This window comes from Muscardinus avellanarius (genome assembly GCF_963383645.1).
Source record: "Muscardinus avellanarius genome assembly, chromosome: 3".
Classification (NCBI taxonomy): Eukaryota; Metazoa; Chordata; class Mammalia; order Rodentia; family Gliridae; genus Muscardinus; species Muscardinus avellanarius.
The window spans coordinates 145,141,823-145,157,092 of record NC_137788.1 but is presented as its reverse complement, the minus strand read 5'-3'; the positions used below and the strand labels follow the sequence as shown (position 1 = coordinate 145,157,092).

Here is a 15,270-nt window from a genome sequence, read left to right as displayed (position 1 = left end):
TGTTCAGGAACTCAAGCCCATATATTCTTTCCTGCAGGCCAAAGGAAAGAAGCCTTTATTTGTACAGTTGATCCTGGAAAATATATGGAGTTTATATGATGCTGTCTTGAAAAAGTAAGACTGTCATAAAATTGTTTATCTTGGGCAGTATAATGTGCCTCATTTTCCAGTTTGATGAGTCACATTTCAGAATGCTGAGATAGATGGAGACTGTGAACAGAACCTTTAAAGATGAGTTGATTGCAAGGCTTGGAAACAATTTGGAACCAAAGTAAAGGATGCTGGAGGAGGGGCAGAGCAGTAACAGTTTATAGAGTGCTAAGGAGAAGAGATAAAAGGATTGAAAGAAACATTAGGCTTTTGTTTTTATAAAATGAGATTTTAAAAATAGTCATTGTACAAGAGGTACTTGATATCTAGGTCACCAGTGGGGAACTTGAAAAATAACTTGCCTGGTTCAAGCAGAAAAGAAAACTTGCTTTACTAAATTATTGTCTTAGTTATCCCAGGGGTGGAATAATAACTCTTAAGCATTTGTTTGTAAAGCCACTTTACTAGTTTGCATACCATATTTTAGGAGACTGTGTAATGATGCTTCTTCATGAGAAGTTTAAAGCGGAGTTCATCTCCAGGTGTCAGAGTAGAGGTCGGGGAAGCCTTGGTATGGTAGTTATCCCTTTAATCATTTTTAGCTTTTTTTTAAAAGGGCAGGAGGTGGTGGTTGCTATCAAGTAATGTTGAGTTTCATTTTCCCACTGCTCACTAATATCTGTATATGCCTTTTTCCTCTCATCTTGTGTTTATTATAGAGACAAAGAAAAAATTGATAAAATTGTGACTTCTTTAGGATTAAAAATTGGTGCTCGGGAGGCACGCCATTCAGATCCTAAAGTTCAGATCAATGCTATTTGCAGTCAGTGGCTACCCATATCCCATGCTGTTCTTGGTATCCTTTATTTTAATGATTTTTAATGAAATAGTTTTGATGAAACAAGGGAAAAAGAAAGTGTTTTGTTGGCAACCAACTAAGTCCTTTGGTAATAACAAATTTTAATCCAAAGTAAGTCTTTTCTTATTATATAATATTCTACCACAAAACTGTTTAATACTTTAAAAATTAATGTACTCATGCTATCTAATATTAATACTAATGAGTATTCTTTTAAAAAGACATTTATTTTTTTTCTTTTGTTAGTAAGCATGTAAAAATAAAAGTATTTACACCAATATTTATATATAAGCAGATAATTTTGATGTTCTGTATTTTCATTTCAAGGTCACAGATAGCCATGTGGCAAGGTTGTGTATTGGGTATGTTCATGAGCCATCAATTGAGGATATGTGTTCTAAGAATCCTGTCTGAACTTTAAGGAGTCCGTGAACTCTCTGAAATTCTGTGCATATTTTGACATGTGGATCATAAATTGCATTACCTGTATAGACAGGCATGGTTATGTCATTGTTTATTGCAGAGGTTTAACCTATGGTGATGGGTACTAGCAAGGTTCTGAGTCCTTAACAACAGACTGCAGCTATGGTGTGTCAGAAACTTCCTAGTCCTCTTGATATTACAGCTGAGAGAGTGGAAAAACTGATGTGCACAGGGTCGCAAACGTTTGACTCTCTTCCACTAGAAACTCAAGCGCTGAAGGCAGGTGAGGCAAATGTGAATGTGTTGGAATGAACCTTGTTGACTGCTCTAATTTCAGGCTGCTCTAGACAATTTGTTCAGTGGTAGTTTGGAAAATGGATCATTTGCCAAATGTCCTGTCCTTGAGTCAGCTGTTTCACAAATGACCATTTTACCAGTTTTATTCCCCTACCCCAAAGTTTCTGTTTGACTCTAGCCATTTTGCTCAGCCCTCTGAGGTATGCCCAGACTCTAAGATACAGTCCTCCTACCCTGATCTTTTTTTAAAATCATGCTACATGCCATCTCCCAAACAGCCAGGAATATGTGCCTGGAGTTACACAAAAATGTCCACTGGGAATTTTCACATGCACAAGCCCAATCTATGCCCTGTACAGATTCTTCCCTGGAGAGGGGACGTTTCCATTCCAGGCTCTGCCAGTGTCAAAAAATGTTTCTGTATGCATTCTGTATCCCTGATTCTTCTCATTCTATTTAATTCGTAACCCCTGCTCCCCAACCTCTCCACTCTTGGGGTCACTCCCACTGTTGACTCTCCTCTGTTAAATCTAATGGCCAATTCTCAGTCTTTACCTGACAAATCTGTCACTAGCACCAGTTATCTTTCTCCTTGGACACTTTTCTTTCCTTGATTTCCAAGCTTCCATGGACTTCTACTTTGCTCTCTGTCTCTCTTGATCTCTTTTCCAGGAAGTCCCTGTTCATCTCTGACTGTTTCAATTTGGATGTCCCAAGCCAGACTCAGTCTTCACACCTCCTCCATCTTGTCAGCCCTTCCCTTGGTGATCTAACCTAGTCTCAAGGTTTTAAGTGACAAGATATGTTCATAGTTCCCATGTCTGTATCTACAATAGACATCAGGTCTCAACTCCAGACTCACATGCAGTTGGATACTCCCTCTCTCCACTTCGTTTTCTGAGAAGTATCTTACACTTAATGTATTTCAAACTTGTCTCCTCTCTCATCCCCAAACTTGCCCTTCCTAGTTACTCCTGTCTCTGTTGGAGATAACTTAATTTGCCCAGACCAAGAACCTTGAAGCCATGTGTGGCTCACACCGCTGTGTCCCTCTTGTCAGCAAATCCTGTTTACCCTTCCTTTGAAATATGTGCAGAATGCAGATGCTTGCTGCCATTTCCCTTTCTGCCTTTCTGGGCTGCACCCCCATCGCCTTGCCTGGTCACATAATAGCCTGCCAAGCCTTCCAGTGAGAGCTCTGCTTCTGCCTTGCTTCCCTTTGGTGTTCTCCCTGGGCCACAGCCTGGCCTGGCCTGCTCACATGCACGTCAGGCCTGTCACTGTTCCTCAGATCCTTTCAGAGGATCTGCTGCAGGACTTGTGATAAGTGTTTCTTATTTCCTATAGTTTTTAACTTTCTTTTTTTTTTTTGTTAAATTCTTTGTGTATGAATTACTTTGATAGGAGGTGATTTTTAAAAAATTACTAACCTGTGGTTTTATGCCTCCGATCGATCCAGCTTAAAAATGTCAATACATTGATAAAAACTTGTGTTAAATTTTATATATTTAGACACAATTGACATCTTTCTCGTATCGAATTCTAAGAATTTTTGTTAGTCTCATGATACATAATTTTTGCTTTTTTAACTTGTCATGAGGGATTGGAAAATCTTTTGATTTTTATTTATTTTAACAAACTACCTTTTTTACCTCACCTTTGGTGCATTCCTCAACGTTTATTAGGCCTTATGGTGGTCAGCCTCGTTCCGGAGCTTGCGCTCTGGTGTCAGAGCCTCTCCGCCCCACCCTGTTAGTTGCATTTCTCTTTCTCCATGTCTACACTTGCTCCTCTGTTCTTTCCGTGTAGTCTTTCCAAGTGGAATTTTTATGATAGTTGTATAATGTTTTGTACTTAGATGATGCTGTGTTGCAAACACCTTAGTAGGCAAGTTTTAATTTTTCTGGAAAGCTTCAGAAAAAAAAATCTGGGTTGTTAATAATGAGAAAAAAATGTGACATATTTGCTTCCTGTCTATTTAGCTTTTATGAAATGTGGAAGTGAGGACACTGCTCCAGTTATTATCTTTGTTTCCAAAATGTTTGCAGTTGACGCTAAGGCCTTGCCTCAGAATAAGCCAAGGTGAGGAGAGGGAAATGGCTGGTGGAGTGGGGAGGGCTTCCCTGGTGGGGTGTCCTGGGGTGTGGGTGGGAGGGCGCAGACACGCCTCTCATTCAGACTGAGCCGATTTGATTCCCAGGCTGACATTCACATTTTACAGTTCTGCACCATTTGTAATACCTCTGGAGGAGAAAGCTGACAAAATCAGCTCTGGAGTATCAGCTTGAGCTCATGTAAATTTGAAGGGTAGTAATAGTTGTAGCGACTGCAGATAACTCATTGAGCATGCCAGGCGGGAGGTAACCTCAGCCCACCTGCCTTGTCACAGCTGCCTGATCTGTCAGCCGCAGGGAAGCCTGGGAGTGATCCCCTGCTTCTCTGCGTTATAGATACACAGAGCTGGCATGCATCGGGAGGGATTGTTTCTCAGGCTCTGGAGTCGGGACTCTCCTCATGTGTGGTGCTTCTTCCATTTCTCCTGCTTCTCCTGCTGGTCCAGATCCTGAGCACCCGTGGGAGTCACTGCAGTAGCTGCAGCTGGTCCTGCTCCAGCCTCGAGTTCTGTCAGTGCGTTTGTCGCCCTTCCTTCAGGGCCATCTTTTAAGACTCAACCAGGAAGGTTTAGGTCTCCTGCTTAAAAGTGCTCAGACTCACTGCCTTAAGCAGCTATACCCAAAATGTGAAATATATGGTTGATTGTGCTTTCACTGGTACTAAGAGAAACGAGTTTTAATTTAACGCCCGGCTTAGTTTTTAATATGATGAAAGATATATATTTTTTGTAAACATTCTGTTTCCAATTCTTAGGGGTATAGTGATTTCTGTATATTGATCTTATATTCAGTTACTCTCTTAATGATTATGCTTATACTTTATTCCTTTTTTTTAAACTTTTTTCACATGTAATCATATCAACTTCCAATGACATCAACTTCCAATGACAGTTTTTTCTAATCACACTGGTTAGGACCTGCAGAGCATCACTTAGTGATGGTAGCGGGCATTCTTATCACCTTTTTCTAGTCTTTTAGAAAAATCCCTCAGTACTTCTCTGCAGGTGCTCTGTTTTTCAGAATCGCCAAATTCCCATGGCAAAAAAGCAACAGCAGGTAGGGGTCTCTTCAGTCAGTTTTCCCTCTTCCGAATCCCTCTGAATCCTCAGTGCTTTGTTAATTTAATTTAGTTTAATACCTATTTACTAAGGTATTAAACTTACTAAGCAGGACTTGTTCTCTGGAATGATGTGGCTTGGAAGTGCATCTTACGTACTCTCCACATCTTCCCCGGGCAGTCTGTGTGACTGCTTGAGACTCCCGAGAGAATGTAGATGAGAATATGCGACACTCGGGTAACATCCCAAGTCCTGCTTTTCCATCTTGTAACTAGTGATAATGATAATTCAAATAATCTAACAACAGTTCTGCAGTGGAAGAAGTATTTAGTACTTCAGATTAATGTGTCAGGAAATTAAGGAGCTTTCCAAAAACAGGTAATGTACTCCAGCAGAACTGAATCTCTTCAATCTTAGCTTCTCTCTTCTGAATTCTGACCCCTGAATCCTTAGTGCTTTGTTAACAAAGAGGCCAAAAAGTATGTGGATCCAGGTCTGTCTAGCTTTCAAGCTCTGGCCTTTCACCTCACTGTGAACAGTCTGCCCTCAGCCATCCTGGATGGCTTTGCAGTGTCCACCCCTAAGTCGAGGCAGGCAGCCATCCAACCTGTCAGCCTGCTTTAGATCTGACCTTTGCTTTTGCTCTTCCACACTGGAGTTCATAGGAAATTGCCTATTGAATTCTCACCTGGTGGTCAGCACCTATGAAGTGACATTCTGCTTTGAGTTTTCTGGGTGGCCTCTGCCCCCAGGATCCTGCAACTCTGGTTTCTTTTCTTCTTCCTTGAGAATCAGCCTCTAGTAACAAGAGGCTTACTTCTCATTGTGGTCACCCATGCCCCATCTCAGCTACCTGGTGGTCCAGGCGCCTCTGGGACTGACTGCAGCGCAGCCCTCCACCAGCCTTTCTCTCGCTCTCCTGCCCTGCAGCCAGAGTCACAGGCCAGAGGACTCCCTGTGCTGTGTTCCTGCCTCTTCCTTCCACCCTCAAATTCACCTACCAAACCTAGCTTTTGATCCTCCAGTCAGTGTTCTCACCTCTGGTTTCCTTTAGCTCCTCAAGAGGCATCATCTTTAGTAGTTAAGCTATAGCCTAAATATCCCCACCCGTAACTGTTTACTTATTAGTACAGCCTATTTCTCACAAATAAATGCCTTGTTGTCAACAAATACTGAGTATACAGTGGGTACTTTATCTAAATCTTTGCTGACTTCCCATGTGTTTGCTTGCTCCCCTCTGCCACCACTCCTCCAGCACACATTGTGCGTGGCATATAGTAGGCCGACGGGTGTGTAGATGGACACAAGGAAGACAGCAAGCAGCCGGGCGTGGTGGCACACGCTTGTAATCCCAGCATTTGGGAGGCTGAGACCGGAGGATCGTGGTTCGCGGACAGCCTCAACTATTTAGCGAGGCCCTCTGCAACTCATTGAGACCCGGTTTCAAAATAAAGAATAAAAAATAGGGCAGGGGGTGTAGCTTGGAGGTCGAATGCCCCTGGGTTTTATTCCCAGACCCACCAAAAAAAAAAAAAAAAAAAAAAAAAGCAAGCACCTGTGCAGTTGATGCTAACTGATAACTATAAAAGTTGATATAGTCCAGATCCATGTCATGAGCTTAGGCAGATGAGGATTTCATAGCTGAGGTGAAAAACATGTTTTTTTCTAACCAAATCTACAATAAAATTATATTTACTTAAAATGGTGATTTAATATCTTTAATTCCTTCTTCTGAATAGAAGACATAGCTTGGTGTAAGGTTTAGAGCCAAACAAATCTAGATTTAAATTATGATTTCTCCAATTAACATATGTGTGACTATGGGTCAGGTTACTTAAACTTCCGAAGTCTCCATTTTCCATATTTAAAATATAGATATAAAACATACTTCATTTAATTGTTGTGATGCCTATGTGCATAATACATCTAAAGTGATTAATACAGTGTCTGGATCAGTGATAAGCCCATTAGAAGAGACCATCTCTCTTCCAGTGCTAACAGGTACCTCAAGTATTTCCTTCTCCCTACTCTACTACCACTACTACTAAGAAAGGGAATGCGTTCTGCATTCAATGTGTGACTCATACCTTTAGATACTCTTACGAGTTTTTAGCAAAAGCCTAGTCATAAGGAACATTATCTAAGGTTTGAGTGAAGGAAGAGCTGATGTGGCAAGCCTGAGAAGGGAGAGGAAGGCTGAGGGCAGAGAGAGGAAGCAGGCTGATAGATAGAGCTCCACAGCAGCAGGTGCTAGCAGCAGTGAGGAAGCAGCGTGCTCTGTGTTGAAAGGCCTGCTAGCATGGAGAGCTGCCTGCGGAGCAGCTGACTCTCATGGGGTAGGCATTGCTCCAGAGCCAGAGCTCTGACTGCGGGTGATGCAGCTCACCCAGCCAGTCTCAAGGACAAGTTGCTCATATGTCTGCATCCTGGCATGTAGCCCTGTTACCTGCATTGGGCTGGGGCTACAAGAAGGGCCAGCTCCCAGACTGAACTCTCATTCTGAGTGGCATTGGAGAGGACGGCAGAGTAGTGGGAAGTCTTGCCTGGCTGGCAGGCATCTGGGTAGTATGGCAGTCTGCTTAATAGTTGCCTTCCAGGTTAGCCTGTGTGAAGTAAAAGGTGAAAAGGGCTTTAGGGCACTTGACATGAGCTGCTCCAAGATTCTATGGCCGTTTAGAAGGTCAGCAAGCAAGCCCATGCAGATTGCCTGTCCATGTGGCTTCACAGTGCTGTGAGGGGAGAGGAGGGGAGGTGGGAGATGAGGCTGGCATTGGTGTCAAGTCAGAGATGGGCAAAAGCAGGAATCCTAGGTCAAAGATGAGGACTGTGAGGAAGGGGCACACTGTGCTGGCACCAGGCGGAACAGTGCAGCTTCCAGGGCTGGGGCATAAACTTGGACCAGAGGCTCAGCTGGGTCCTAAGCTCAGTCCCAGAGTACAGAGGAAAGGATCTCAATTTCACCAACTTTAGAGAAGGGTTTGATCTTTCTCTGTGTTGGGGTTGAGCATGCAAGTAGTTTATAAGAACCCCCATAGTTTCGACACCCAGTCCTGGGACTCAGTCAACCTGCCTGGTTTCTGCCTTCCAAACTCAAACTCCCATACAAAATGCCCAGTTTATTCAATTTAGATCTTACTCTTGGTGAAGAAGACCTTTGTAGCATTAAAGCTCTGAGTACCTTCTCTGTCCTGACAGGCAAGTGGGTAACACGTTAGGAAAGATAGCCGTTACCAGCACCTCTTAGATTAATCCCCAGGAAGCGCACATGCACACCTCCTTCTTTTGTTTTGATACCTTGTGAACCTAAAACAGTAGCTGATAATCGGACATTTGGCCCTCTGAATTGCCAGTACTGGGCCTGACCTTGAACCCTTCTGTGTGAGTGCCAGTCCTCTGTGAAGCCATGTTTTTGTACTTGAGAAGAAAATCTTACTTTCTTACTGAAATCTACTGCCTGTTTCTCTCAGGGGTGTTCCAAGTCCTGGTAGTTGTTACTCGTTCCCGTCCTTTTCCCACTTTTATGCCACTTCTTGAAGGAATAAAGGTGTGTAAGAAAGGATCCAAGGATCCGTGTGCTTGGGGGACATGGACGTTTGCGTGCCGGCTCATAAGCTCACAATAGCCGGGGATACCACATTGTCAGAGGGCCCAGTGGACCCTCTCCTATTGCCATGGCCAGATGAGAACTTGGAGAAGCCTTCTACCTGGAAGGGAGTTGGGACCAGTTGTCACCTAATTCAGCCATGTTGGTCCTGCTATTTCCCTTGAATAAACTGAGAGGTGTTTGATGTTGACAGGTGATAACGTATTTGTGACACCCCATAGGCCTCTCACTCAAGAAGAAATTGCTCAGAGGCGTGAGCGTGCGAGACAGAGGCATGCAGAGAAGCTTGCAGCGGCCCAGGGACAGGCGCCCTTGGAGCCCGCCCAGGATGGGAATGCCCTTGACGCAAGTCCACAAAGAGAAGAACCAGGAGGTAGAGCTTTCAAGGAGCTTTAGTGCAAAGTATTTGACTTTTGCTTAACTTGGGACACTTGTTCTTTAAGTGTGGGGCTTTTTGCTATAATTACCATTTTCATCAATATTCTTTTTATTTTTGGCGTTTCTCTTCTCAAATTGGACCAAACACATCATGCTCCCACTGTTCCTCGGTGTTTCTAGGTAGTTCCTGGGTCAGAGAGAGCATTCCTGCCCTTATTATCATTTGTTTCTGGCAGGTGACGAGCAGCAGGTGTCAAGTGTGAGTCCTGACCCCGTGCCACAGGAAGGAAGCAGCCAGGAGTCTTTCATCGCATTTGCTCGTGTGTTCAGCGGTGTAGCTCGAAGAGGAAAGAAGATTTTTGTCTTGGGGCCCAAATACAGCCCTGTTGAGTTTTTGCAACGGGTAAGAATAGGAAATAACACATTGCTCTGTTGTTTCAGGGCTCTGATACCTCTTCAGATTGGCTGTAGCTTGTTAGTAGTATGTGGAAAAGTGTACTGAGTGAATCCCTTACCTCTTCCTGTGCTGCTTTGGTAGTGTTTGGTGTATATGTCTCTAGCATTTAGGAAACCTTGCCAGTGTGTGAACCAGTGTTTTAGGCCTCACTTAATTGTAAGGCTTTTCTTACAGGCAGGTGCCACCTGTGGCTAGAGGAAGGATGAGTAAGAGTGATGGGGTGCTGGAGCCAAAAGTGGGTGGCTCAGGCCAGGTTGACCTTAGCAGCTGCCTGCCAGGCAGGTCCCAGAAACCCCATTGGGAGGATGTGCAAGCAGGTGGACAGCTGCCATCTAAAAATGCCTGAGCCAGAGAACAAAAGAAATCACAGGTTAGAGCTGTCTTACTGGAAGTAAGATACATACACTGTGATCAAGGCCATGTGATCAAGGCCATGGGATGACTAAGATGCCCAAGGCCCAGGTAGCCTGTCAGGATTAGCAGGAAGCAACTGGCCTGTCAGTGACATGAAACCCAGGAGCAGAAGCTGGGCTCCTCCCTGTGTGGGAAGCAGCCTGTCTACAGGTAAACCAGAAAAGCTGCACTTTGCAATTGGGGCTGGAATTGGAGTCTCCACATGGTTATTTCTGGCCTCGCACACTTTTCCCATCAGCACTGCATGGAAGATGAGCAGTCCTTGCTGGCTCTGAGAAGAAGCATGGCACCTGGTGTGTATAGGATTTTATTTATGGGAGGCTGAAAGTGTTAGAGTGGCATGTATTATGGCTGGACGTAGTGTCGCACGCTTGTAATCCTCGCTCTTGGGAGGCTGAGACAGAAAGATCGCACAGGTTCAAAGCCAGCCTCAGCTATTTAGTGAGGCTCTCAGCAACTTAGTGAGACCCTGTTTTCAAATAAAATGTAAAATAGCTCTGGGAGTATAGCCCGGAAGTAGAAAGCCCCTGGGTTCCACCCCTAGTACCACCAAAAAAAAAACCCATTTATGATTGTCTTAACATCTCAGCATGGACATACTTGATAATTTGTTGTTCCTCAGTAAGGATCAAGTATCTGTTAATATTTTTTTTTTCTTTAAACTGTCCAGGTAGCCAGGTGTGGTGGTGCACGCTTGTAATCCCAGCATTTGGGAGGCTGAGACAGGAGGATCGCAGTCCACAGATGGCCTCAGCTACTTAGTGAGGCCCTTTGCAACTCAGAGAGGCTGTGTTTCAAAATAAAGAATAAAAAATAGGGCTGGGGGTTAGCTTGGAGGTAGAATGCCCCTAGGTTCCATTCCTAGTACTGCAAAACAAACTGTCCAAGTGAGTAAGAAAGTATTTACTGAAACACTGATTTATTGGGCATTACCTATTTTATGAGCACTCCAGTTTACTTTCTCTACATAGTATTTCTTTGCTCTTAAGAGGCTTCAGGTTGAAGACAATTACTTAGGTCAGATGACTTAAGCAGGAATGATAAAATGCATTGATAGCACAGAAGGCCCTTAATTTTGTAGTCAGATTCCCATAAAAATCAATTTTGATCTACTTTAAAAAAAGGAAATCTATCAGACCTGGCCTAGAAGTAAGTCCCACCCAGAAGTTTGTGTTTATCCTTTATACTTTTTTTCTGTTAAACGTTATAGATGACAACAAATTTAGCAGCTTGAAACAATACACATTTTATCATTGCACAGTTTTTATAAGTTAGGCCTCCAGCCACTGCTGAGCTGGGTCTTCTCCATAGGACCACACAAAGCCGAGTCAGGACTGGGGAAGAATCTGTCCTGGGCAGCAGGTAGGTTGTTGGTAGAGTTCACCGCACCTGTCGGGTGAGGCTTCAGCTTCTTTTGATTGCTGATGGCCCTTAGCTCCTTGAGGTCACCTTCAGCTTCTTGCCCTGTGGACTTCGCCACCTTGGAGGCTTATTTGATGAAGCCATGGAGGCCCTAGAACGAGGCTTCTCAAGAAACAGTCCAGTATTACATGGTCATAGAGTGATGTCTCATCCATTATCTTGGCTGTACTGCATTGGTTAGAAGCCAGTGTCCAGGACCCACTCACACACGGTGGTCTCAGGAAGGTGTGAGCATTGGGAAGCACGGATGGGGAGGGTGCCAGCCATATTTTTCTTTTGCTCTGTTCTTCCTTTCTTTATAATCTTATAATCTTTGTGCACTTTTCTGAAGAATATATTATTTATATGCATGTTCTTGAACTTTGTATAAATGGAATCTTACCAGTTTTTCTTCTACAATTTGCTTTTTTATTAACATTGTGATATTAATCTATGTTAATGTTGATTCCTATAGTTCATTTATTGCTCATCCCAGCATAATATTTCATTATATAAATACCTACATGGGGCCAGGATGTAGCTCAGTGGCAAACCACCTGCTTTGCAGGTATGGTGCTCTGGGTTCGAACTCCAGTTCCAAAAAGACCCAAAAAAAAAAAAAAAAAAGGGAAAAAAATAAATACCTACTTTGTGTCTCCACTTTCCTGTCACTGTATATTTGGGCTGCTTTCAGTTTTTGCTGAACAAATGCTACCTTAAATATTTTTGTATGTATCTTTTTATATGCATTTGCAAGAAATTCTAGGTCATACACCTGTAGTGGAACTATCTGGGTATCCTTCAGCTTAATAGGCTGTTCCTGAATAGCCCTGAGAGCAGTTGTGATTTGTGCTGCCAGTGGGAGTGTCTGATGCACAGTGCTGCTTGTTCCACATCCTCACCAAAATTAGACTTTTAGCTTGGGCCCATCCGCTGGGTATGATATGGCATTTTGTAAAAGTTTTAATTTAAGTTTTCTCATTTTTTAATATGTCTATTGGTCAATTATATTTTCTCTTGTGCTACTTTAAAAAAAATACTGTTTTTATACCCTTGCATAGTCTAGATTCTATAGATACTGATTTCTTGTCAATCTTAAGTTTTGTAGATTTCTTCTCCAGTTTGTAACTCGTCTTCACTTTCTATCTGGTATCTGTTAATGGACAATTTGTGTGTGTGCGTGTGTGTGTGTGTGTGGTACTAGGGATTGAACCTAGTTAGGGGCACTGTATCTCTAAGATATATACCCAACTATTTTTTAAATTTTGAGATAGGGTCTTATTGAGTTGCTGAGGCTAGATCTGTAATCTTCTGGTCTCAGCCTCCCAGGTACTGGGATTAGAGGTGTGTGTCACTGTGCCTGGCCAGAAATGTTTAATTTTAGTGTAGTTGAATTCATCGGTTTCTTCATGGATTTTGCTTTTTGTAGTTTAAGAAAATTAGGACTGTACTAAAGACTCAATGCTTTCTCCTATGTTTTCTTTGAAAGTTCAATGTTTTGCTTTTCATATTTAAGTATTTAATCCAGTGTTTATGGTATGAAGGGATCCATTTTCATTTTTCACTATATAAGTGAACATTTTTTCAGCAACATTTAACAGTCTGCTTTTATTCATTTATCTGCTTAGTGAACTGTCATAAATCAAATGTAACATGCACCTGGGTTTGTTTCTAGACTTTAGATTTCTGTTTGCTTGTTTATAGCAATTCTATTTAGTGTTATCTTCATTTCTAAATGCTTTGACATCTAAGTCTCTGTCGTTTCGTGTGTGTGTGCATGTTTGTGTGTCTTATTTAGTACTGACTGCCAACTTCTCTATGTGAAGTGAGCTTATAGTGAGCTTCTCCTGTTCTGTGAAAAGCCCTATTGAAACTGTCATTGGAAATCAGTGTATGTATTTGCTATCGATGAACATTTCACAACATAGCATCTTACCATGGATGTGTTAGGTTTACCTATTTATTTATGTGACTTTTAATATTTTTCATAAAAGTTTTATAGTTTTCTCCATATAAAGATCTTGAATGACTTTGCTTGACTTATCCCTAGTTATATTTTGTTGCTATTCTAAAAGTTAATGTTTTAAACAATCTAATCTATTTCATTGCCAATCTACAAAATTACTCTTGTCTTTTACATATTGATCTTATGCCTGTGCTGCCTTGCTAACTGTTCTACTTATTATAATTTACCTGTAGCTTTTTTAAGCGAATGTTTATATTGTTTGTGAATAATTCTGTTGCTTTCTATCTAATCTTTACATTTTTAATTCTTTCCAATCATTTGTGTGTGTGCTGGGATGGTACTGGAGATTGATCCCAGGGGTACTCTACCACTGAGCTACATATCTCAGCTTTTTTCTTTATTTTTTTCTTTTTTGAGACAGGGTCTCATTAAGTTGTCCAGACTGGCATTGAATTTAAGATTCACCTGCCTCAACCTCTTGAGCCCCTGTAATTACAGGTGTGCTACCACATCCGGCTTTCCGGCCTATCTTTGGAGCTACCCTGCAGAGTTGGGATTGTGTCAAAACATGTATCCTTAGATGTACCATGTACTAGAAAGACCCTCATTTTCATAAGGATTCCAGGTCTACCTTAACTCAGGAGGCTTGCCTTCCTCTGAGCCTTTGTGGACTTATTTTTATAAACTACTTCTTTGTCAGTCACTCTGTTTGTGATGTTGTTTTTGTGTGTTGTATCTGATTTATCTTCTTTGTAGCATTAGTGCAGTGCCTTGGGCCTATAGATACCACAAATATGTGGGCTGTTTGATTGAAATATTTTCTGAAAACTTGCATTTATGAGGAGAATATATTCCTGAAGGCTTTACAACTCAGGTAGACCTTGAATCATTGCAGACAGTGTCTCCCGAAGATGTAGGGGAGTTCATAAATGTATTGTTCTCATAACATATTTTTGCTGTGTGTATGCTGTATCTCTTTTCCAGATTAATAACATAGCATGTAATAGCAGTTGTTTGGATTTTCCTGTGGCGTTTTTATTAGCTATTTTCATGTGTTAGTAGGTACTTACACCAGTCCTTGTTGAATGCTGAAGAACACTTTATAAAACTAAAACAATTTAAATTACAGAAGTGATAAGAGTGTGGGGGTGCTCGCATACCAGCAACAGGAGTACACTCCTCTCACAACAGATTCATGTTTCTTGGCCTTGAAGCTTATGAATAAATGGGAATCTGGACAGTTATTATATTTTATTCATAAAGTGAGACTTTAATCATACCATTTTAAATTTGCATATTCTCGGGTTTACATTAAAGGTGGCTACACCATAACTTCCTGTTAAGTAGAAACAATTTTATGGATCCAGTCAGTGGTCCCAAATGTCTCCTAACTTGTCTTCAACCCTTGTCCTCACCCAGGTTCCACTGGGCTTCTCGGCACCACTAGAGGACCTCCCTGCTGTCCCCCACATGGCATGCTGTGCTCTGGAAAACCTGTATCTTCTGATGGGCAGGGAACTGGAAGATCTAGAGGAGGTACCTCCGGGAAACGTGCTAGGTAGGGGACAATGTTTTACATCTTTATTCTGATATGTCACTAACATCTAAATGTTAGCACATTTAAAGATGTGCTAACATCTTTAAAAATTTAGTGAAGAATTTAAAGGGAATGGCTTTATCTGTTTTTTAGTTTGCCAAATAAACGACGTCTTGAACTTAGTGTATCTGCATAAGAACATGTGAATCAGTTGCTCACTATGAGTTAGGCCGGCTCTGGTTAAGTGATACCATTTTCTCTCTTGTCTGCCTCTCGAGGCAGCCTTGGCTCTGCTGTCTGCTACAGGAAGACATTTTACAAGCCCAAACCGGTTCGTCTTGGAGAAAGTAGACGTATGCCTCTCATTTATGTTTTAAAATATTATGAGGCAGTGATAGGAGCAAGTGGAGGCAAGTGTGCCTAAACATTTGTTTGCCAGATTTACCCATATTAGAATAAGCCAAGCAGACACACCACTTTGGGGACAAAGTGGGTTGAGGAGTGAAAAGCCACACTTATTTTCTATAAGAGTCAGAATTGTATTTAGCTGCAGGTAACAAAAAATGAACTGCATAGTCTTAAAATTTGTTCCATAAGACTTCTAAGGTAGGCAGTCCATGGCGACTGTGATGGCTGCTCTGTGTAAGTGGAGACCAGGTTCCTTCTCTCTGC

General features: G+C 42.0%; 1 protein-coding gene across 2 annotated transcripts in view; it reads left to right on the top strand.

Annotated features, from left to right (window-relative positions):
• EFL1 (elongation factor like GTPase 1) overlaps window positions 1-15,270 on the top strand; it is a gene marked incomplete at both ends in the record, with an annotated part of 91,526 nt that overhangs the window by 13,885 nt on the left and 62,371 nt on the right. For both annotated transcript variants that reach the window (XM_080690629.1, XM_080690628.1), the window contains 7 exons: window positions 38-114; window positions 810-946; window positions 1,533-1,655; window positions 3,652-3,751; window positions 8,667-8,818; window positions 9,060-9,226; window positions 14,481-14,619. In XM_080690629.1, coding sequence (XP_080546755.1) covers window positions 38-114; window positions 810-946; window positions 1,533-1,655; window positions 3,652-3,751; window positions 8,667-8,818; window positions 9,060-9,226; window positions 14,481-14,619 — 895 coding nt within the window. The remainder of the gene's footprint in view (window positions 1-37; window positions 115-809; window positions 947-1,532; window positions 1,656-3,651; window positions 3,752-8,666; window positions 8,819-9,059; window positions 9,227-14,480; window positions 14,620-15,270) is intronic.